Source organism: Perissodus microlepis, chromosome 20 (genome assembly GCF_051167445.1).
Source record: "Perissodus microlepis isolate ML-2025 ecotype Zambia chromosome 20, ASM5116744v1, whole genome shotgun sequence".
NCBI classification, from domain to species: Eukaryota; Metazoa; Chordata; class Actinopteri; order Cichliformes; family Cichlidae; genus Perissodus; species Perissodus microlepis.
Window position 1 is genome coordinate 20,680,221 of NC_140480.1, and position 22,590 is coordinate 20,702,810.

At 39.0% G+C, this 22,590-nt stretch overlaps 1 protein-coding gene across 1 annotated transcript in view; it reads left to right on the top strand.

Moving 5' to 3' along the window:
- LOC146364449 (deoxynucleoside triphosphate triphosphohydrolase SAMHD1-like) overlaps positions 1–22,151 on the top strand; it is a 47,508-nt gene extending 25,357 nt beyond the window's left edge. Inside the window, exons 4-17 of the mRNA XM_084917758.1 lie at positions 100–260; positions 523–989; positions 1,390–1,466; positions 15,545–15,814; positions 15,899–15,999; positions 16,160–16,286; positions 16,368–16,459; positions 16,541–16,671; positions 17,106–17,278; positions 21,074–21,112; positions 21,181–21,255; positions 21,415–21,519; positions 21,623–21,772; positions 21,950–22,151. Coding sequence (XP_084773884.1) covers positions 100–260; positions 523–989; positions 1,390–1,466; positions 15,545–15,814; positions 15,899–15,999; positions 16,160–16,286; positions 16,368–16,459; positions 16,541–16,671; positions 17,106–17,278; positions 21,074–21,112; positions 21,181–21,255; positions 21,415–21,519; positions 21,623–21,772; positions 21,950–21,985 — 2,004 coding nt within the window. The 3' untranslated portion in view covers positions 21,986–22,151. The remainder of the gene's footprint in view (positions 1–99; positions 261–522; positions 990–1,389; positions 1,467–15,544; positions 15,815–15,898; positions 16,000–16,159; positions 16,287–16,367; positions 16,460–16,540; positions 16,672–17,105; positions 17,279–21,073; positions 21,113–21,180; positions 21,256–21,414; positions 21,520–21,622; positions 21,773–21,949) is intronic.
- The last annotated feature ends 439 nt before the right edge of the window (positions 22,152–22,590 follow it).

Here is a 22,590-nt window from a genome sequence, read left to right on the forward strand (position 1 = left end):
GGACTGAGACCTGCTACCTGTTCTTGGGTAAGAGCTGGAAATCGTTTAATTCTTTTTTGTCTTCTTTTGATTGCCGTCTTGTTCTTTTTCTTCACAAAGGTGTTTAATGATCCCATCCATGGCCACATTGAGTTACACCCAGTTCTTGTCAAAATTATAAACACCCCTGAGTTCGAGAGACTACGAAACATCAAGCAACTTGGTGGGGTGTATTTTGTTTATCCAGGAGCATCCCACAACCGCTTTGAACACTCAATTGGGTATGTCCATGGGTTTGCACACATGTAACAAAAATCCAAAACAAGGGACAGACTGGTTTATTGACTGATTGATTGACTGATAATATTTTATATAGCCCAAAGGAGATTTTTTGATATACTTTAGATCTGATGTGTTTTCAAAGTATTCCTTTTTTTTTTTTTACTATTTTTAGCAGTGTAGCAATGTACCAACTGAAAACAATTAATCCAATGCACTAAAGAGTATGTGTATGTGTGTGTGTTCTACCTTTATTCTTTAAAGGGTGGCACATTTAGCAGGTGAGCTTGCAAAAGCTCTGAAGGTAAAGCAGTTGGAGCAGATCAAGCCACTGGAGAAGTTGAAGGAGTTGAAGGAGTTGAAGAAGTTGACGTCTGAGGAGTTGAAGAATTTGAAGAAGTTGCAGAACTTGACGCCTCAGGATTTGAAGGAGCTGCAGGAGTTGAAGCCTGAGGATTTGGAGAAGTTGAAGAAATTGCAGAATTCGAAGCCTGAGGATTTGGAGAAGTTGAAGCCTGAGGAGTTGAAGGATTTAGAGAAGTTGGTCAAGTTGGAGAACCTTAGTCGTGAGGAGTTGAAGAAATTGCAGAACCCCAAGCCTGAGGATTCGGAGATGTTGCAAAGGTTTAAGAAGTTGGAGGAGTTGGAGAGGTTAGATGAGTTGAAGGAATCACTCATCAGTGAACAAGATGTCCTCTGTGTGCAGATTGCCGGTCTTTGTCATGACCTAGGTAAGTAATACAAATATTTTATGTATCACAAGTATTATGTTGCAGATGGTCATCATAAGGTGTGATTAAACATGAAGCTAAAATGAAACTATCCCCATGTCAAGTATTATGTTGACCTTAACCACTGATGTGACTAGGAATAAAGTCTAAACAGGATGAACATTTAATAGGATAAATTATGATATACACTATACAACAGATGTTTCTCATCTTAATAAAATAAATGCTATCTACGTTTCAGTGTTATACAATATTTCCTTTTAACTAGAAGCTGTTCACTGCACTGCATTCCCATCTATACAAGTACCTGTCTATACTACTCAGTGTGCAATGACTAATAATAAGTTATCACAAATCACCCTATTGTTCAAATAATTTATATTTATTTTTTCATATAAAGGACACGGGCCCTTTTCTCATCTTTTTGATCGGATGTTTATGCCTGAAGCAGACAAAGAAGACAATGGGAAATGGGAGGTAAGTAAATAATAATTGAAAAGGCATAAATAAATTAAACTACAGTAAAAAGTGATCCGAACTTTAGGGGCAATTGATTTTAAACTTTGCAGGAGTACCTGTTCCCCAGTCTTATGGTTCTTATGTTTCTGTTTGACCCGTTAGTTAATATAATGTCTGAGTTTCTCTTTAGCTTTTACCTGCTACTCAGTGTTTTACCATCGAACCACAACCGCCAGAGCTTATAGTCAAGTCAGTCAAGTCAAGTTTATTTATAAAGCACATTTAAAAAAAACCAAGGCTGACCAAAGTGCTGTACAATAAAATGCAAATATAAAATACAATAAAACACAAGTACATAAAACACCTCACTGATAAAACAATAAGTTAAAACAGTAAGTTAAACCTTGCTAAAAGCCAATGAGAAGAGGTGAGTTTTAAGAGCAGTTTTAAAAGTTCCTAGGCTTGTGGAGAATCTGATGTGAGGAGGTAAACTGTTCCACAGTCTGGGTGCAGCCACGGCAAAAGCCCTCTCTCCCCTAGTCTTTAATCTGTACCTGGGAACATCTAAAAGCATCAGGTCTGCTGGCCTCAAAGATCTCCTGGGGCGGTAAATGCTAAGAAGCTCTGCCAGGTAAGGAGGTGCAGTACTGTTAAGAACCTTAAAAACCAGCAGTAAAATTTTAAAATCAATCCTAAAAGCAACTGGGAGCCAGTGGAGAGAGCAGAGGACCGGAGTGATGTGGTCTCTCTTTTTGGAACCGGTCAGCATGCAAGCAGCAGCGTTCTGCACCAGTTGGAGGCGATGCAGACAGGAACGATCTAAACCAGCATAAAGGGAGTTACAGTAGTCCAGCCGTGATGTAATAAAAGCATGGACCACCCTTTCTAGATCGTTCCTGCACAGGTAGGACTTGACTTTAGCTAAAATCCGTAGATAATAAAAAGATCCCTTGACTACGGAGCTGATTTGTTTATCAAATTTAAAAGCACTGTCAAAAGTAACACCGAGGCTCTTAATGGAGGAAGTACATTTGGAAGTTAGGGGTCCCATAAAATCAAAGGAAAGGTTGGGGTCTTTAGGAAGCCCAAACACAATGACTTCAGTTTTACTTTCATTTAGATGTAGGAAGTTAAGAGCCATCCAAGTCTTAATGTCAGACAGACAGGAGAATAACAGCTGCAGAGAGTCCTTACAGTCTAACCTCAGAGGGAGGTAGATCTGAATGTCATCAGCAAAGGTGTGGAAGGACACATTATGTTTGCGCAGCACATCGCCTAGAGGGAGCAAATACAGAGTAAACAGCAGGGGGCCTAGAATGGACCCCTGAGGTACACCACAAGTTAAAGGAGCTCTGGGAGATGACAGTTCACCGAGGTGAACAGAAAAACTCCTGTTATCCACTTAGGACTAGAAAAACTTTAAGACAGTACCTTTCAAACCGACACAGTGTAATATATTATATTATATTTTTACATACTGTAGTGCCATTTTTGGGAGCATTTCAAGTTGCTGTACACCAAAACAACCATTATAGCCCAAATTTTAATAATATGTATGCATTAAGTGCATAGTAATTACATAAATTGCAAAAAAGTGCAATAAACTACAAAAAAATTGAAAATCGTTTTGGTTTTTTTTAAACATATATTTCTAGTTAGAGAAATTTAAGAGGCTTATCCCTCAAAACTGTAAATACAAAAAAGTTGCACAAAATAGTTTCCCACCACAGGAAATTTATTTTGAGTGTCTTCATAGTTTTATTTTTGAAATTCACCAATTTTTATATACTGCAGGAAAAACGAAAATAAGTATTAAAATGCAAATTTGCAAAAAAAAATAGTATATGCATCAAAATAAACTATTTCCAGCAGTGCAATTTGACTTCTAAGCATCCCAGAAACGACACAGAAAGTCATAAAGTCAAACATAACTTTTAAAAACACCAGTATAGGCTCATGAGGCCCTGATGGTAAAAAAAACTACATTTCGTGCCCGCTCCGACTGGCTTTAAAGGGTTAAGGCTTAGATTTTTTTTAATTTTTTTTTTATTGCATTCTTAGATTCTTGTTTGTAACCTTTATCGCTTTACTATGGTAGAGTCTATTTTCTCATTATTATGGTGAGTTTCAGTTTTGTCTTCACTTTGTTATTCCTGCCTCCCCAGTGTTCTTCTTTTATCTTGTTTAAGTGTGTGTCTTTTCTCTATTATTTCCTGTTTTACTATGATAGTTAGATAGATGGGTGATAGTATCTCTTGTGCGTTGCTTTGAGTTTAACTTCCCCTATGAGTGTCTGTTTTGCCAAGCTTTCTCTACTTCCCTAATCTCCCTTCTTCTATAAACTAAGAGATGATGCAGGGTCTCCTGATCAAACGCTAACTATATGCTCTACAGTCGTGGCCAAAAGTTTTGAGAATCACATAAATATTGGAAATTGAAAAGGTTGCTTCTTAAGTTTTTATAATAGCAATTTGCATATACTCCAGAATGTTATGAAGAGTGATCAGATGAATTGCATAGTCCTTCTTTGCCATGAAAATTAACTTAATCCCAAAAATACCTTTCCATTGCATTTCATTGCTGTCATTCAAGGACCTGCTGAGATCATTCCAGTAATCGTCTTGTTAACTCAGGTGAGAATGTTGAGGAGCACAAGGCTGGAGATCATTATGTCAGGCTGATTGGGTTAGAATGGCAGACTTGATATGTTAAAAGGAGGGTGATGCTAGAAATCATTGTTCTTCCATTGTTAACCATGGTGACCTGCAAAGAAAAGCGTGCAGCCATCGTTGCGTTGCATAAAAATGGCTTCACAGGCAAGGATATTGTGGCTACTAGTGATGGCCCGCTTGAAGCTGACGCTACGGTGCGTGTGTCAAAAAAATTAACACACTGCTTCAGAAGCACTGTGTCGAAGCTTGATTCGTTTGGCCAGAGTCACGTGATCAGTGACGTCCGAAGCTTCATTTAGAGCCTAACTGCTTCGGTGTCTGATTCAATGGTTTATAAGGAAGTGAATCATTCGCGGGATTTGTGGTGTTTTGATGGTGACAGATAGCGAACCACTGATCATTCCACTGAGAGATTTGAAGCCAGCGAGGAATAGAGGAGGTTCTGTTGTGTGGGAGTATTTTGAGTTGATTTTGGTCAGTTGGGTGGGTTTTCCAGCTTTGTGTTCTGGCCGTTTGCTTTTGTTTTGTGCGTGTTTATTTTATCTTATAATGGGAAAAAACTTAAAATGTCAAAAAATCTGCTTTCATAATATAAATATCATTAAATAACTTTAGAAGAACTTCCATTTGACTCTTTACATGTAATGTTATAAAAATATATATTTTATTGTTTAACTAATTTGAAAATGTTAGTCTGCGAAATGTGCAGCAATTTAATCTATTTATTCTCTTTAGCTGATAGTTTGTGGGGCCCAGATAGACTGTATAACTGCATCTCTACCAGTTTCTCTGCACTCCAGCCTCTTCTGTGCCATGTGAAGGGATTTTCCTTAAGGCAGGAGAAATTTTCTCCACGAAAAGGAACAGGTTCGGCCATTGCACACTAGAACAAATTTTCTTCTTAAATAAAAATAAAAAATGGTTACTTTAAATGCATCATGTTTTTAATTTGCAAGTTCATGAGCATTTTCCCTTTCCATTTCACAATCAATTCTACCCCCAGGTCAAAAATATGTCTAGGAAAATTTCCCTAATATAATATTATTTATAAATATACCCATCTAGCACTTGCACAAGTGCATGGAGGCAGGACCTCACAGCAGAAGCATACTCCATAATGTGTTGTACATTATTATATGTAGGCTATATTATATGTAATGTGGTATTTTTCAATTATTGTATTTACCAACATCAAGAAGTCACAAGCAAAGAAAGACCACACCATGGTGCATGTTTGAACAAGGAGAGTTTACTGGTCAAGATTATTTATTAAACAAATAAACCACATTTTTTTAACCCCCCAAAAATACACAAAAATACCCAATATCAGACAGAGTTCCACTCTGTAGAGCAGGGGCGATTTTTGAATCAAAGCACCCCCAAAGATTTCTTGGTGTTTTTGACAATATTTGCTGTTTGTGTGACACACTACTAAAATATAAAAAGCATACAGTACATAGGTTGAGACGTAACATTTTAACAATAAAAGTATAGCTCCCCCCCCCTCCCAGAATGGTTTGTTCCAGCTCTCCCCTACTCTGGCTCTAGCGCTGTTGCTGCCAGAGCGATGGTGGCTGAGACGCAGCGGAGCGGAGGTGTGGGTGCCTGGCTTAAAACAGGACATGTTAGCTGCATTTAACCTTCAGTTACTCTTCATATAGTTAGGTAGGAGTCAGACCATGTTTCTTTTTAGCTGAAAAACATTACACCCAGGTAACCTGCAGTGTTGAAAACGTGTTTTCCAATGATGTTTGCCACCCTACAATCCGTCCTACTCTGTAGTAAATTCAGCGACATTTGACCGTCCTGTTGCTCCCATTGAAAGTTATACAGCCTATTTAAAATCTAAAGCTTAAAATTGTCCATAGCCTACTGTTGTTGCCACTGTGCTGTTTGAAATGGAACGAGAGAATCTGGTTATTTTGTCATTTGTGCCCATATTAAACCCAGGAGCCACATTCAGGTAAAAGTGTAAGAACAAATGACCCGTCAATAAAGGATAATGTTGGATCAGTGTTTCAATATTTATTAGATTTACATGTGGTTTGGTTAGTTGCCTTGTGGGGAAAACACACTGAGAGAGGACTTTTTTATTAGTGATCTTAATAGTATTTTTTTTTTCATATTAATGTAATTTTTTCATCTAATTGAATACAATCTATTTGTGTGTGATTGTCAGTCCAAAGAGGGAGAGAGGAAAGAGGGGAACGTGAGTAGAAAGTACAAGTTCGTGAAGAACCAGGTAAGGAAACAGACAGGGAATAGTGACAGGCACAACAGAAACCGTTTAACCGCTTCAGAGAGTTGACCAGCAAAAGTGATTTGCCAACTTCAAGTTCTTTTCATACAAGATCTTTTCATACATTGTAAATACACCAAGGAGATAGTCACAGGGAACTCGGAACAACTGGAGACATTTAGGGATGCAGGGACTGACAGAGACAGGGAAGAAGTCTCATCATGATGAGTAAAGTTTATCTTGCCTGGCTGGGCAGCTCTCTGAGTGCTCAGCACCCCCAAATCTCTGATCCTAGAATTGCCCCTGCTGTAGAGTGAGCAATCATAATGAAGCAGTTGGTTTTATTTTGTGGATTCAAGCTGCTCTTCATATTTTTGGCCACCAGATGTCACCAGAGAGGACTGTGTTGAAAAGCTTCGAGTAATGAACCGTTTTTCAATACAAGCTTCAGTGCTTCAGAAAGCTTCATTTGGCCATCACTAGTGGCTACTAAGATTGCACCTAAATCAACAATTTATAGGATCATCAAGAACTTCAAGGAAAGAGGTTCAATTCTTGTTAAAAAGGCTTCAGGGCGTCCAAGAAAGTCCAGCAAGCGCCAGGATCATCTCCTAAAGAGGATTCAGCTGCGGGATCGGAGTGCCACCAGTGCAGAGCTTGCTCACAAATGGCAGCAGGCAGGTGTGCGCGCATCTGCATGCACAGTGAGGTGAAGACTTTTGGAAGATGGCCTCTTGTCAAGAAGGGCAGCAAAGAAGCCACTTCTCTCCCAAAAAAACATCAGGGACAGATTGATCTTCTGCAGAAAGTATGTTGAATGGACTGCTGAGGACTGGGGCAAAGTCATATTCTCCAATGAAGCCTCTTTACGATTGTTTGGGGCATCTGGAAAAAGGCTTGTCCAGAGAAGAAAAGGTGAGCGCTACCATCAGTCCTGTGTCATGCCAACAGTAAAGCATCCTGAGACCATTCATGTGTGGGGTTGCTTCTCATCCAAGGAAGTGGGCTCACTCACAATTTTGCCCCAAAAAACGTCCATGAATAAAGAATGGTACCAAAGCACCCTCCAACAACAACTTCTTTCAACAATCCAACAACAGTTTGGTGAAGAACAATGCATTTTCCAGCACGATGGAGCACCGTGCCATAAGGCAAAGGTGATAACTAAGTGGCTCGGGGACCAAAACCAAAACGTTGAAATTTTTGGTCCATGGCCTGGAAACTTCCCAGATCTTAATCCCATTGAGAACTTGTGGTCAATCCTCAAGAGGCAGGTGGACAAACAAAAACCCATTAATTCTGACAAACTCCAAGAAGTGATTATGAAAGAATGGGTTGCTATCAGTTAGGATTTGGCCCAGAAGTTAATTGAGAGGTTGCCCAGTCAAATACAGAGGTCCTGAAAAAGAAGGGCCAACACTGCAAATACGGACTCTTTGCATAAATGTCATGTAATTGTCGATAAAAGCCTTTGAAGTATGAAGTGCTTGTAATTATATTTCAGTACATCACAGAAACAACTGAAACAAAGATCTAAAAGCAGTTTAGCAGCAAACTTTGTGAAAACTAATATTTGTGTCATTCTCAAAACTTTTGGCCACGACTGTATAGTTAGGGCTGGATCAGGTGACCCTACACCCTCGCTGAATCTGGTACAATGCAGCTAGGCTAATGGTGGCTTCCCATGATGCACTGAATGTTTCTTCTTCATTCACCTTTTTCGCTATGTCTTTATACACCACTCTGCATTAAATCATTGCTATTAATCCCTGGCTCTCTTGCAAAGTGGATCTTTTGCCCTGTCTTCCTCCCCTCACCCCAAAACCGGTTGCAGCAGATGGCTGCCCTATCTGAGCCTGGTTCTGACAGAGATTTCTTCCTATTAATCCCTTAGAGCAGGGGTGTCAAACTCAATTGCACAGGGGGCCAAACCTCAAGGCACACTTTAGGTCGCGGGCCAAACAAGATAAACATTTATTGAACACACTAAAATGATTCTTTTTAAACATAAATATGAATTAAAAATAGACAGGAATATTTTTCCAGAATAAATAAACTTAAAAAAATAAACTGTAAATATTTTGCTCTTCATAAATATATATCCTGTCAAAATTATGCTAGTTAGAAATATGAACATGCTGCCAAAAAAATGAAAATAAATGAAAGCATACACAAGTTTGGAGCTGCATGTAGACGGAGCTGGGCTTTGCTTCAGGAATGGAACTAATAAACTGTGCGGGCCATTCAGTGTCGTACTTTGCCTTGAGTGTCCCATTACAGTGCAGCTCCATCTGAATCTGCACAGGTGCAGTTTTCACGTAAATGGGTTGTGAAGCAGCTCGAAATTCTCTTTTTGTGCTTCAAAGTCACCAAAGCGCTGAGTAAAATCAGTGCGCTCAGTTTATCAGCAAAGTGCGCATTTGGGAACACTGTTGCGCTGACGTGGTTCAACATTACTTGGCAACAGGGAAAGTGAGGCAAGTTGCACTGGTGCATTTGTGACTGCTTCACTTGAAATGCCTTCACCGCATCATACATGCCATGTCCATGAACTGACAGATTTCCCTGCTGAGCTCAAAAACTCGATTGAGAACTTTTCCCCAACTCAGCCAACTGACCTCTGTATGATAAGGAATGTTGGCATTCTCTGAATCTGACGGTGATTTAAACCTTTAGTTTGGATAAAATTTACGGTTTGCATCACGGTGCATGCTCAATTTTAGCATTTTAATTTTCTTCTATAACTTTTAATTTCTATTGTATTTGCTATATCCTTCTTGTTTTTAATTAATTAAAATGTTTTCTCGGGAGAAAAAAAACAAAACTCAATTTAACTGAATTCAAGGAAGCCATGATACAGTGATGTCTCTCCTGTGAGTTGTGTGTTCTTTGCCCCATTTTATTTTTTTTGACTTTGTTTGTTGCACCTTTTGGTGCTTTTTTAAATCCACATTACCTTTATAATCAAAGCTACTTGGTTTTATTTTGTGTCCAGTCTGTGTTTGGGTCGACTCTTAAACTAAAACATAAAACTCAAGTCCCAGGTCTTACTCTCAGGTTGTTTTATAATAACCCTTTGTCTGGACCCTGTGGTGTAAGGGTGCTTTTAATGCTCTTTTGATGCTCTTAAGGGTGCAGGGTTGAGGTTGGGTTTAACACAAATCAAATCTTACCTTATCACTGAAAAAGTAATGGAAATGGACTACAATTTATATTGTGGCATTTCTGACCCAACTGACTACTTACAGCACTTCACATTACAAGCTGCTTTTCTGTTCAGTGCAAAAACTCAAATAAGCCCAGGTAGAAATAAATACAGAGTAAATATACCTACAATATGAAATTATAGCTACACTGTAAACCCAAAGAAGTTTGCAGAATTTAAAGAAAATTAAGCCAACTGATTGCCTTAAATTTAAGTTGATGAATTTAAAAGTTGAAGGTTATCAGAACTCTAATATTTTGATTACATTTGAAATGTACCTTTTGACTAAAATAAAAGTAAAATATTTAATAACTATATTCAAAAATATTTAGTAACTAGAACTAAAGTTTTCATTTATTTCTCCAATGGGAACTAGCTGACATAACTTAAAAGGACTGAGTGCAACAGTCACTTTTTCAGTTCAGCAAAACTCAGTATTTATTGTTCACTTTTGTAATCCTATTCAATTAAAGAAAAGTCAAAGATCTGAATATTGAAAACTCAAAAACATGTTACACAAAACGTAAACAATTTGAGGCAACAGACTGCCTCAATCACATTGAGTACTGCTAATTTTAAAAGCTTAAGTACATTTCTCCAGTTCAGTATTTTCTTGACCTCCACCAATAACACACTGCACTGTTAATATTTAAGAAATACTAAAATAAGTAATTTTAAAAAGAATATCAGATGCTAAGGACGACATGATGTGTACTTTTGAATGTCTCAATAGCAGATTTGATTAATTACACCATGAACTGTTAAACTCTTAAATGTTAAATTCTAAAATGTACATATACCACTGTCCTTCTTCTAGTCCAGTTATTTCAACAACAAACGAAAACAAATAACAAAAAACAAAACAGATACTGTGCTCTGATACAGTCACCCAGACTCTTGAGTCCCTAAGTTAGGAACAGTTTACCAGCACCCAGACTACTGTACTCTGAATAAACACAATGTTATGTGCCTTGGTAATAATTGTGGTCATAGGTGTAGTGAATAGATGACTACAAGCAGTATTACTTCTTGGGAGACCTCCAGACACTTTGAAGACATTTACAGGCTGATAATGAACTGGGTCATTCTCATGGATTACTATAACGAGGGCCACAGCATCATCTATGATCTGGTTTATCAGAATTGACGGCTGTCAATTTTGTCATGGACGCTACTGGACATGCTCTGTTTGAACCCCTTGGAGCTCTGAGTACACTTACATTGGAGAAATAAAAAAGTGAAATACAGCAAAACTACTCAGTTAAATTAATTTTGAAACTGACTATGATTAAGTAATTGTTATGGCTCTCTTCTATACAGTTATATTTGTTCCTCCATTCAAATGTAAGGGATACTCCAAGTTTTGTCCAGCCAGTATCTTTGCTCTGGTGAGAACAAGAATCTATGTTGCTCATTAAAGTGACTAAGGTGGCTAGCACATTTGGTTTCTGGTAATTAGACATTCTTCCAAAAGACAAACAAGGATTCTGACTTTGAAAAGGCAGATGTGCAGCAATATCCAAGTGACTTCTTGAGTCTCACCTGACTGCTGGTTTCCCCAACAACAGTACGTTATCATAATTACTGAAAATCGACAAACAATGGGCTGTGAGGACCGTTTCTTGATCATTAATATGGCCAATTGTCATGACTATTGATCAACAACCATGCACTGACAGTCACTGCCGTCTTAACAAAAGTACAGGTAACATTTAAAATCTTAAATACACTTTAGAAATGAAATTTATCCAACAGTGTTTCAAACCACTAACTTCATACTTCCACACCTTTATTAATTTTACTTGCCTGGAGGTGTCTCCCCCCCCCCCAACCAAATGAAATATAATTTTATAATTAATTATAAATATAATAGTTGGTGTAATTAAAATATTTAACACTTGAAATAGTTAGATTTGGAATGATTGTCTTATCCACAATAATAGAATGCACTTTAGGATATGATGTTTGAAAGCTAACACTGCTGTATCACTCATACTTGCCAACCTTGAATTAGGGAGACATTCAAAAGTGAAGGGGGTAGGTATACATATACGTATACATACACATATACAAAAAAATTGAATTTTACAGTGTTTATTTATTTAAAATTATTTATTTAAAGTAAGTTAAATGTCACCGTTATTACTGTCCCCCAGCCACGGCTGTCCAAATTCAGAGGCTGCATCCACCTGAGGACCCGGCCTTCGTGGTCTAAGTGGGCCGGTTCCTCTGAAAGCCGGGTAGGCCGGAAGTGAGCGACTGTGACGGTGTAGCCTTCAGAATTACGCCACGAGCTCTCTCGGTGGAGTGAAACTGCTTCTGCTCCATGCTATCTAAATATAACCGGACGCTGGCATAAATTCTCGACCATCTCACACTTCTGTTTAATCAGTTTTCTGTTTGGGGGGGGGCGCATCTGCTGCGACCAGTTGGGGTGAGAGAAGGAAGATAGGATAAAAGACATGCTGTGGAAGAGAGACAGAGGTTAATAACAGATATGATTCAATGCAGCGAGGTCTATTAACACAGTGAGTGAGAAAGGTGACTGGAAATGAAAAACTAAATGCATCATGGGAATCCCCGGCAGCCTACGTCTATTGCAGCATAACTAAGGGAGGATTCAGGGTCACCTGGTCCAGCCCTAACTATATGCTTTAGCAAAAAGGAAAGTTTTAAGCCTCATCTTGAAGGTAGAGATAGTGGCTGTCTCCCGAATCCAAACTGGAAGCTGGTTCCACAGAAGAGGGGCCTGAAAACTGAAGGCTCTCCCTCCCATTCTACTTTTAAATACTCTAGGAACAACAAGTAAGCCTGCAGTGCGAGAGCGAAGTGCTCTAATAGGATGACATGGTACTACAAGGTCATTAAGATAAGATGGGGCCTGATTATTTAAGACCTTGTATGTGAGGAGCAGGATTTTGAATTCAATTCTGGATTTAACAGGAAGCCAATGAAGGGAAGCCAAAACAGGAGAAATATGCTCTCTCTTTCTAGTCCCTATCAGTACTCTTGCTGCAGCGTTTTGGATTAACTGAAGGCTTTTCAGTGAGTTTTTTGGACATCCTGATAATAATGAATTACAGTAGTCCAGCCTGGAAGCAATAAATGCATGAACTAGTTTTTCAGCGTCACTCTGAGAGAGGATATTTCTAACTTTAGAGATGTTGCGCAAATGGAAGAAAGCAGTCTTACATATTTGTTTAATATGTGCGTTGAAGGACATGTCCTGGTCAAAAATGACTCCAAGGTTCCTCACAGCGTTACTGGAGGCCAAGGTAATGCCATCCGGAGTAAGAATCTGGTTAGATACCATATTTCTAAGATTTTCAGGGCCGAGTACAATAACCTCAGTTTGATCTGAATTAAGAAGCAGAAAGTTAGTGGCCATCCAGGTCTTTATGTCTTTAAGACATTCCTGCAGTTTAACTAGTCGGTGTCTGTTATCTGGCTTCATAGATAGATAGAGCTGGGTGTCATCAGCATAGCAGTGAAAATGTATGCTATGTCTTCTAATGATGCTGCCTAGGGGAAGCATGTATAGTGTAAACAGAATTGGTCCTAGCACCGAACCCTGTGGAACTCCATAATTAACCTCAGTGTGTGAAGAGGACTCTCCATTTACATGTACAAATTGGAGTATGATACAAACCACTGCAGCGCAGTACCTGTAACACCTACAGCATGTTCTAATTACTGTAATAGGATATTATGGTCAACAGTATCGAATGCTGCACTGAGGTCTAGCAGGACCAGAACAGAGAGGAGTCCACTGTCAGAGGCCATGAGAAGATCATTTGTAACCTTCACTAAAGCTGTTTCTGTGCTGTGATGAGCTCTGAAACCTGACTGAAACTCTTCAAATAAACCATTCCTCTGCAGATGATCTGTTAGCTGTTTGACAACTACTCTTTCAAGGATTTTTGATATGAAAGGAAGGATGGAGATTGGCCTATAATTAGATAAGACTGCTGGGTCTAGAGATGGCTTTTTGAGTAAAGGTTTAACTACAGCCAGCTTGAAGGCAGAGTAAATCGATTTGTTGATCAATTATTAAGTCATGTACTAACAGAGACTTGGAGGAGAGAGACCTAATATTTAATAATCCACATTTCACTGTTTTACTCTTTGGTTCAGATGTGGATACTGTATTGTTCTTTCTTTGTGATTGTTTATGTTTAAGTTGTTTATTGCTGGTTTTTAGTTTGTTTTTTGTCTTTTTGGGAGCTGACACAGTGTCTATGGAGATGGGTTTTTGGGGGGGTAGCAGGAGGAGAGAAGCTGCAGAGAGGCGTGTAAGACTGCAACTCTGCTTCCTGGTCCCAACTCTGGATAGTCATATTTTGGGGGGTTTAATAAATTTGTCCATATTTCTAGAAATGAGAGCTGCTCCATCCAAAGTGGGATGGATGCCGTCTCTCCTAACAAGACCAGGTTTTCTCCAGAAGGTTTGCCAATTATCTATGAAGCCCACATCGTTTCTGGGACACCACTCAGACAGCCAGGAATTTAAGGAGAACATGCGGCTAAACATGTCACTCCTGGTCTGATTGGGGAGGGGACCAGAGAAAACTACAGAGTCCGACATTGTTTTGACAAAGTTGCACACCGATTCAATATTAATTTTAGTGACCTCCGATTGGCGTAACCGGGTGTCATTACTGCCTACGTGAATTATGATTTTACTGAATTTACGTTTACCCTTAGCCAGCAGTTTTAAATTTCCTTCAATGTCTCCTGCTCTGGCCCTTGGAAGACAATTGACTATGGTTGCCGGTGTCTCTAGCTTCACATGTCTGAGAACAGAATCACCAATTACCAGAGTTTGACCCCCGGCAGGTGTGTCGCCGAGTGGGGAAAAACGGTTAGACACATGAACAGGTTGGTGGTGTACCTGGGGCTTCTGTTTAGGACTATGCTTCCTCCTCACCGTCACCCAGCCGCCCTCTTTCCCCAGCTGCTTGGGGTCTGCCGGGGAACAGCTAGCGGGGCCTACGCTTTCTTTGGCTGCACCAGCTACAGGGGCCTGGCTAGCTAGGGGTGAATGAAGGGTGCAAAGCCGAGTCTCCAATTCAGTAATCCTCGCCTCCAGAGCTGCAAATATGCTACATTTGTTCCAGATATCATTACTGCTAAAGGAGGCCTAGGAGTAACTAAACATCTGACACAATGAGCAAGAAAGTGCAGGAGGGACAGGTGAAGTAGCCATGGTGCTAACGAGTCGGCTACGAGCTAAGCTAAGCTAGCGAAACAGTACAGAGACAGTGAGTGAATACTTTGGCTATAAATTAGGTAGTGAGTACACAGAAAGTGTGCTTCGGATGAAGCACGTGAAGATAATACTATGAAAAAAGAATGTATTTAATTTAATTAATTAAATTGCTAAGCAGATAAGCTACTCAGAAACACCACTGTGTTTGAGCAGGAACAGGAAGTGATACTCTACCACAGAGCGAGCGAATACCAAGTGACTGTAAACTATACAATACATATTATGCATTTCAGATTGCTCAAATTAAATCATGTACATTACAAATCTCGTTCCCCTGTTGACTGTAGCTAGAACCATTCGTCTTTGTACAATTTAACCATGTTTTTCTCTCCCTTTTCTCCGTTAGCAGTAGTTTACCGTTTTTTTTTTGCGTCTTTTTTGTACATCAAGCTAGTGGGATGTGGGATGTAGGGATATGGTTTTTTAATTTTGTTGTCTGGGTGGAAATTCAGGAGAATGGTGGCTCCGGGAGATTTTCGGGAGGGGCACTGAAATTCGGGATTCTCCAGGAAAAATCGGGAGGGTTGGCATGTATGGTATCACTTAAGCCATCTTATTTTGTATTGCTTTAAATTCAGCGTTTGTACATCAGCTTTGTAAAGCAAATTGGGACTTTTTTTAAAAATGTGCGATAAAAACAACATTTGCATGCTTGCTTTTTTTCACTTTGATCCTGTCGCCACTAAAGCACCTGTCTGTGTATTCTTGTAGCATGAGGATGCCTCTATTAATATGTTTGATCGCCTACTGGAACAAGAAAATGGCCTGAAGGAAATGATGAAGGAGTGTGGACTGAAAATAGAAAAAAAAAGTGAACCTGACCGGGTGTTCATTGAAGAACTGATTAAAGGACGTCCGAAGAAGGAATCAGATCAGGATGGAAAATCTCAGGAGAAGGAACCAGATCAGGATGAAAAATCTCAGGAGAAGAAACCAGATCAGGATGGAAAATCTCAGGAGAAGGAACCAGATCAGGATAAGGTACTGATCAGTTGTGTGAATTCACAATCATCTCTGCTGCAGAAGTGAGAATCTAATGCTTCTAGTCTGGCTTTATCTCCACAGTGGAAGTATAAAGGTCGAAAAAAGGAAAAATCCTTTCTCTATGAAATTGTGGCAAACAAGGAAACCGGGATTGATGTTGACAAGTTTGACTACTTTGCCAGGTGAAGCTTGATTTACAAAAAAAAAAAATCAACTTGTTAATTTTACTATTGGTAGTAGACTTAGTGGTTCTTTAAAGAGTTTACCACAAGCTGTTTTGTTGGGAGTGGGGGGGTGGGGAGAGGAGGGGTTTCAATTCACATTCCCTCTCTCTCATATCAGGGACTGTCACCACCTGGGCATCCAGAACAACTTTGACTATAAGCGCTTCATCGTGTTTGCCAGAGTGTGTGATGTGGAGGAAGGGGATAAGAAAAAAAAAAAAAAGCACATTTGCTCTAGAGACAAGGTGTTGACCTCTTCTTTTTTAAAATCAATTTTTAAGGAAAATTTAATCTGATTAGCTATAACTGAACTACGCTGTCAACAGGAAGTGGCGAATCTGTATGACATATTCCACCAAAGGCACTCTATTCACAGAAGAGCCTGCAAGCACAAGATAACGTTGGCTGTTGAAATTATGTGAGTATACTGACAGTACTACACAAAATTTAGCTTGTCTGCAGTGTCCCGCTAAAGGCATATTTTGGGTCATATATCCAGGATCAAAGATGCCCTTGTACTAGCAGATCTAGCAGAACATAAGGCTCCAGAACTCAAAATTAAAGGAAAGGATCAGTCGTATTGTCTCTGCAAAGCCAAAAAGGACATGGATGCATACATAAAGCTGACAGGTAGTGGCTTTGATCTGTGTTGTGTATAAATTATAAATTGTCTTTGAATGCACTTTTTTTTTAACTGTAAACATTTTTATTTATCTCATTCAGTTCATTTCAGATAAGCCATCTCCAAATACAGACACTAATTGTGAAAGATTATGTACAACACACAAATAGGACTGTTCCTTTTGACTAACACTGTTGAATTGATTTAACTTTATATTTATTTAAACTACTGTTGTCTGCAGAGCGGCTTTACTCTATTACATTATATTACATTAAATTTAGTAATATTATCAATAATAATCCAGTTGGGCTTTCTTGTTTGTTTGGCAGGGGGGGGGGGGGTGCAAATTTGCATAGTTAACTTTGTAAGACTATGAATTTGTGAAGCTAAAATATCTTGTTTGAACTGACTTAACTTCCAATTATTTCTGTTTCTTCTGTAGATCAGGTGATTGAAAGAATCCTATACTTCCCTCCTTCCTTCAAGGAAGATTCTACAGAACCTGAGGAAGTGAGGAAAGGAAGGAAGGAAGCAAGTGAAAATTTGGACAGTGCAAGGGAGATTCTACACAGGGTCATGGTTCGGGACCTGTACTTCTGTGTGGGTCAAGCTATGGTATGCAGTTATATTTTTATGTGCCAGTTTTACAAGTGAAGTATTCTCCCTGAATGGGATGCATGGATAGAGGAAGGAAGGGAAACAACCTGAGCTTAGAATGCCTAAAATACTACTTTCAAAGAGGCATATTCCATGGATGTACCAAAACACCAAGCTGTTAGTCTATAAATTCTGAATATGTCTGTGAAGGTTCTCGGTCATCCAGGTCATCGTAGTCAAAGGAGCTTGCAAAGAAAAGCGTCTGGACTTCTTTAAGTTACTTGAAGACGTTTCACCTCTCATCCGAGAAGCTTCTTCAGTTCTAAGGTCAAATGGTGGAGAGTCCCAGATATAAACCTAGTGGGAGTATCCCCCCACAGAGGGACAAAAGGACCCCCTGATGATCCTCTAATCGCCTGAGAGGATCCTCTCAGGCGATTAGAGGATGGGAGTATCCCCCCACAGAGGGACAAAAGGACCCCCTGATGATCCTCTTTCTTATAATGCAACAAACTATTTCTCCAGGCTAAATGATGATCTTCTAAATTTGTGACACGCCATTTCCTCTCCAGCTTACGAGTTATCTGCTTTAGGTTATACTGATGCGCGAATCATGAACGAATCGTTCAATACTCGAGAATCACTTTTCTGACTCATGAATCATGATTCACAAGCCCAACTGACTCACTGACTCATCCCTGTTGCTGTTAGCAAACTAATTTCATTAGTAGAAATATATCTAGCTTATAATTAAAATTGTGAAGAAAAACACAACATCCAGTATCTTAACAAAAACATTTCTGCTCTGAACTGGAAGAAAAAAACCCTGAGTAGAAGCTCACATCAAGACAATAGCTCCTCGATTCACAGTAGCATCGCTCTGCTAACATGCTAACAGCACATTTGAGCTACTCATCCCCTCCTTTCCGGTGCTGAATCATAGCGCGAACGAATCACTCACTCACTCACCGCATCCCTCCTGGCTCACAGCTTCTTCTTCTTGGTTGGCAACCAATGTTAAGGCGCATTACCACCCCCTGGTTCACAGCTCAGTGGACATTTAGATGAGAAAATATATATTTGGCACATTTAAGGAAAATACGAATAAAATAAAAATAAACAAAATGAATGTTCCCTTTAGAAATTTTTTTGCTCTATAAAATAGTTGTTTTCTTTTAGAATCATTCATCTTAGCAGTAGGATATACATGAAAAGAGAAACAAATTAAGTTTGAGTGAAAATGTACATTTTTTGCACTTTCTGGACAACTGACTCAGTGACTCAAATGATTCAAAAAAGACGATTCACTTGGGTGAGTGACTCATTCAAACTCGATTCAGTAAAAAGAATCAAATTTACCATCACTATTAGGCTACATGTTTGAGAATTATACCACAGAGAGGGTTTTCAGGAAACACTGTTAAATGTTCAGTTTCTATGCCATATGTTAAAACAAGATCTAGAGTGTGATTAAAGTGGTGGGTTGGTTCGTTTACATTTTGAGAGAAGCCAATTGAGTCTAATAACAGATCAAATGCCATGTTGAGGCTGTCATTTTTAGCATCTACATGAATGTTAAAATCACCCACAATAATTATTTTATCTGAGCTGAGCACTAAATCAGATAAAAAGTCTGAGAAATCAGACAGAAACTCTGTGTAAGGCCCCGGTGGACAATAGATGATAACAAATAAGACTGGTTCCTGAGTTTTACAGCTGGGGTGGACAAGGCTAAGCATCAGGATTTCAAATGAATTAAAAGTCTGTCTTGGTCTTTCGTCGATTAATAGGCTGGTGTGAAAAATTGCTGCCACACCGCCCCCTCGGCCTGTGCTTCGAGGTTTCTGGTAGTTAGAATGACTCGGGGGTGTTGATTCATTTAAACTAACATAATCATCGTGCTGCAACCAGGTTTCTGTAAGGCAGAGTAAATCGATTTGTCGATCAATTATTAAGTCATGTACTAACAGAGACTTGGAGGAGAGAAACCTAATATTTAATAATCCACATTTCACTGTTTTACTCTTTGGTTCAGATGTGGATACTGTATTGTTCTTTCTTTGTGATTGTTTATGTTTAAGTTGTTTATTGCTGGTTTTTAGTTTGTTTTTTGTCTGTTTGGGAGCTGACACAGTGTCTATGGAGATGGGTTTTTGGGGGGGTAGCAGGAGGAGAGAAGCTGCAGAGAGGCGTGTAAGACTGCAACTCTGCTTCCTGGTCCCAACTCTGGATAGTCATATTTTGGGGGGTGTAATAAATTTGTCCATATTTCTAGAAATGAAAGCTGCTCCATCCAAAGTGGGATGGATGTCGTCTCTCCTAACAAGACCAGGTTTCCTCCAGAAGGTTTGCCAATTATCTATGGAGCCCACATCGTTTTTGGACACCACTCAGACAGCCAGGAATTTAAGGAGAACATGCGGCTAAACATGTCACTCCTGGTCTGATTGGGGAGAGGACCAGAGAAAACTACAGAGTCCAACATTGTTTTGGCAAAGTTATACACCGATTCAATATTGACTTTAGTGACCTCCGATTGGCGTAACCATTACTGCCTACGTGAATTATGATTTTACTGAATTTACGTTTACCCTTAGCCAGCAGTTTTAAATTTCCTTCAATGTCGCCTGCTCTGGCCCCTGGAAGACAATTGACTATGGTTGCCGGTGTCTCTAGCTTCACATGTCTGAGAACAGGATCACCAATTACCAGAGTTTGACCCCCGGCGGGTGTGTCGCTGAGTGGGGAAAAACGGTTAGACACATGAACAGGTTGGTGGTGTACCTGGGGCTTCTGTTTAGGACTATGCTTCCTCCTCACCGTCACCCAGCCGCCCTCTTTCCCCAGCTGCTTGGGGTCTGCCGGGGAACAGCTAGCGGGGCTTAGGCTATCTTCGGCTGCACCAGCTACAGGGGCCTGGCTAGCTAGGGGTGAATGAAGGGTGTAAAGCCGAGTCTCCAATTCAGTAATCCTCGCCTCCAGTGCTGCAAATATGCTACATTTGTTACAAGTATCACTACTGCTAAAGGAGGCCGAGGAGTAACTAAACATCTGACATAATGAGCAGGAAAGTTCAGGAGGGACAGGTGAAGTAGCCATGGTGCTAACGAGTCGGCTATGAGCTAAGCTAAGCTAGCAAAACAGTAAAGACACAGTGAGTGAATACTTTGGCTATAAATTAGGTAGTGAGTACACAGAAAGTGTGCTTCGGATGAAGCACGTGAAGATCATACTATGAAAAATGAAGGAATCTAAAAGTTTTTAATGAAATTGCTAAGCAGATAAGCTATTCAAATACACCACTGTGTGTTTGAGCAGGAAAAGGAAGTGATACTCTACCGCAGAGAGAGAATCATTTACATTAGAAAGGGCTAAGTTTACCAAAAAAGTCACGTACATGTGGACTCTTACTCTCAGACATGTTCAAGCTTGTCTCATGCACAGTCTTGTAGTCTTTCATGATTCATCAACAAAACCTACAATATTATTGAACTTACTTGAAGCCAGACAAGCGCATACTGAAACGAAAACTAATAAGTTAAGTTAAGCTGCTGAAAGGGAAACAAAAATAAAATCAGCCTTGTAGGTTAATGACAGTACAGCTAGTGTGTGATATTCTGACACTACGTTACCACACAGCCCTCTGGGAAATAGGAAGGCATACAATACTACTTTCCAATAGTCATTTTCCGTGTATGCACTAAATCACCAAGCTGAAAATGTATGTATTGGGCAGATAGTTTTGGAACAGCTTTAATTTGATGGCTCTTTCCCTCTCTCTCTCTCTCTCTCTCTCTCCACACACACACACAGCTTGAGGAAAAGAATAGAATGAAAAAGGAAAAATTGAAGGTAAGAATAAGAACCGCTCACAAAAGAAGATTAAAAAACAATAATAATAGCACATGTTTTCACCTCAGGAGAAGGAAAGAGATTTGATAACAAAACTGGCTCACAAGTTTACTGATGATGGGGAAGTCAATTTTGAAGTCATGGTGAGTTTTATTAATTCATCAAAGTTTTCTTAAAATCTTGATTTTTTTTTTTTTTTTTTTAGTTCATTTTATTTAAAAATTATTTCAGCCTCCGCTGTTTATATACCATTATTTACATGTGGATATAAACACAGGCTTCTCTGTGACATTTCATTTTAGCTTGTCACTTTAAACTATGGGATGGAAAATGTGGACCCCATCAGTAAAGCATATTTCTATCGCAAAGATAAGCCTGACAAAGGAATTCCAATCTCCAAATCAAAGGTCAGAAAAACAGCATTTATTTTGTATGGGCTGCTTTCTTGATTTATAGACCTCCATAAGACAATGTTGGCTGTATAATATGTAATTTTTATGCTGCTGTCAGGTGTCCAAATTTCTCCCAGAGCACTTTTCTGAGGACAGATTTATGGTTTACTGGAAGAACCATAAAGGACTACAAGGAAAAGAGAGAGAAGAAAGAGAAAAAAATATCAGGGAATGCTTCAAGGACTGGTGCACACAAAATGGCTTTGAGGTACTACTTTATTTAATCACTTTAATCGCTATTACTATATAATAAGAAAAATGGTGTGAGTGTAAGCAGGAACGCTGCAGCTAAAAAGTGTCTATCTTGTCAGAGCCCTGAGTTTAGATTCTACTTCATAACTGTTACATCTTGGTGTTACTAATAAGCTTTATTTATAAATTACAGGATGTAGAGGATGATCACAATCCTGCTAGTCCATAAACTCCAGGTAATGACCAGTCGTGCAGAACATGTGAAAGATTCAGATATCAAGATTTTGTGTGACTCTAGAGATTTTAATATAGGTGATTTTAATGAGGAAATTAGTGTAGTTTGGGCATTTTATAATGTTTTGCTTTTTAAAAAAGATCTTAACCATATGATTTAGTCTAGATATGAAATTATATCAATATATATTAGATAGTGAATGACTTTTAATTAGTTTTTTGTGATTCATACTAAGTGATAAACTACTTCCTTCAACATGTATTAATATGAAAGGTCTTGATAATCTAAAATTAATCATTCATTGTAATGTTTCGACTACATTTTGCATGTTTTCACTTGAATCAAACTAAATAGCTCACCTTGGTTCAATACATGCAGTTTTGGGTACTTTTTTTTTGTATTTGTTCATTGTGTGAAAATTCAATTCATTCATGCTGTCATCTTTAAAGTTAAAATCTTTCAGCTATTTTCCTGTTCCAATTTGTTTACTGCTGATTTCTGGTGAATTTAAAATAAAACAAATTTTTTTCTTGTGTTTTGTGTCATTGTGAAGTTACAGCTTTCACAACATACATTTATCACATCGTCCTTCCCTCAGG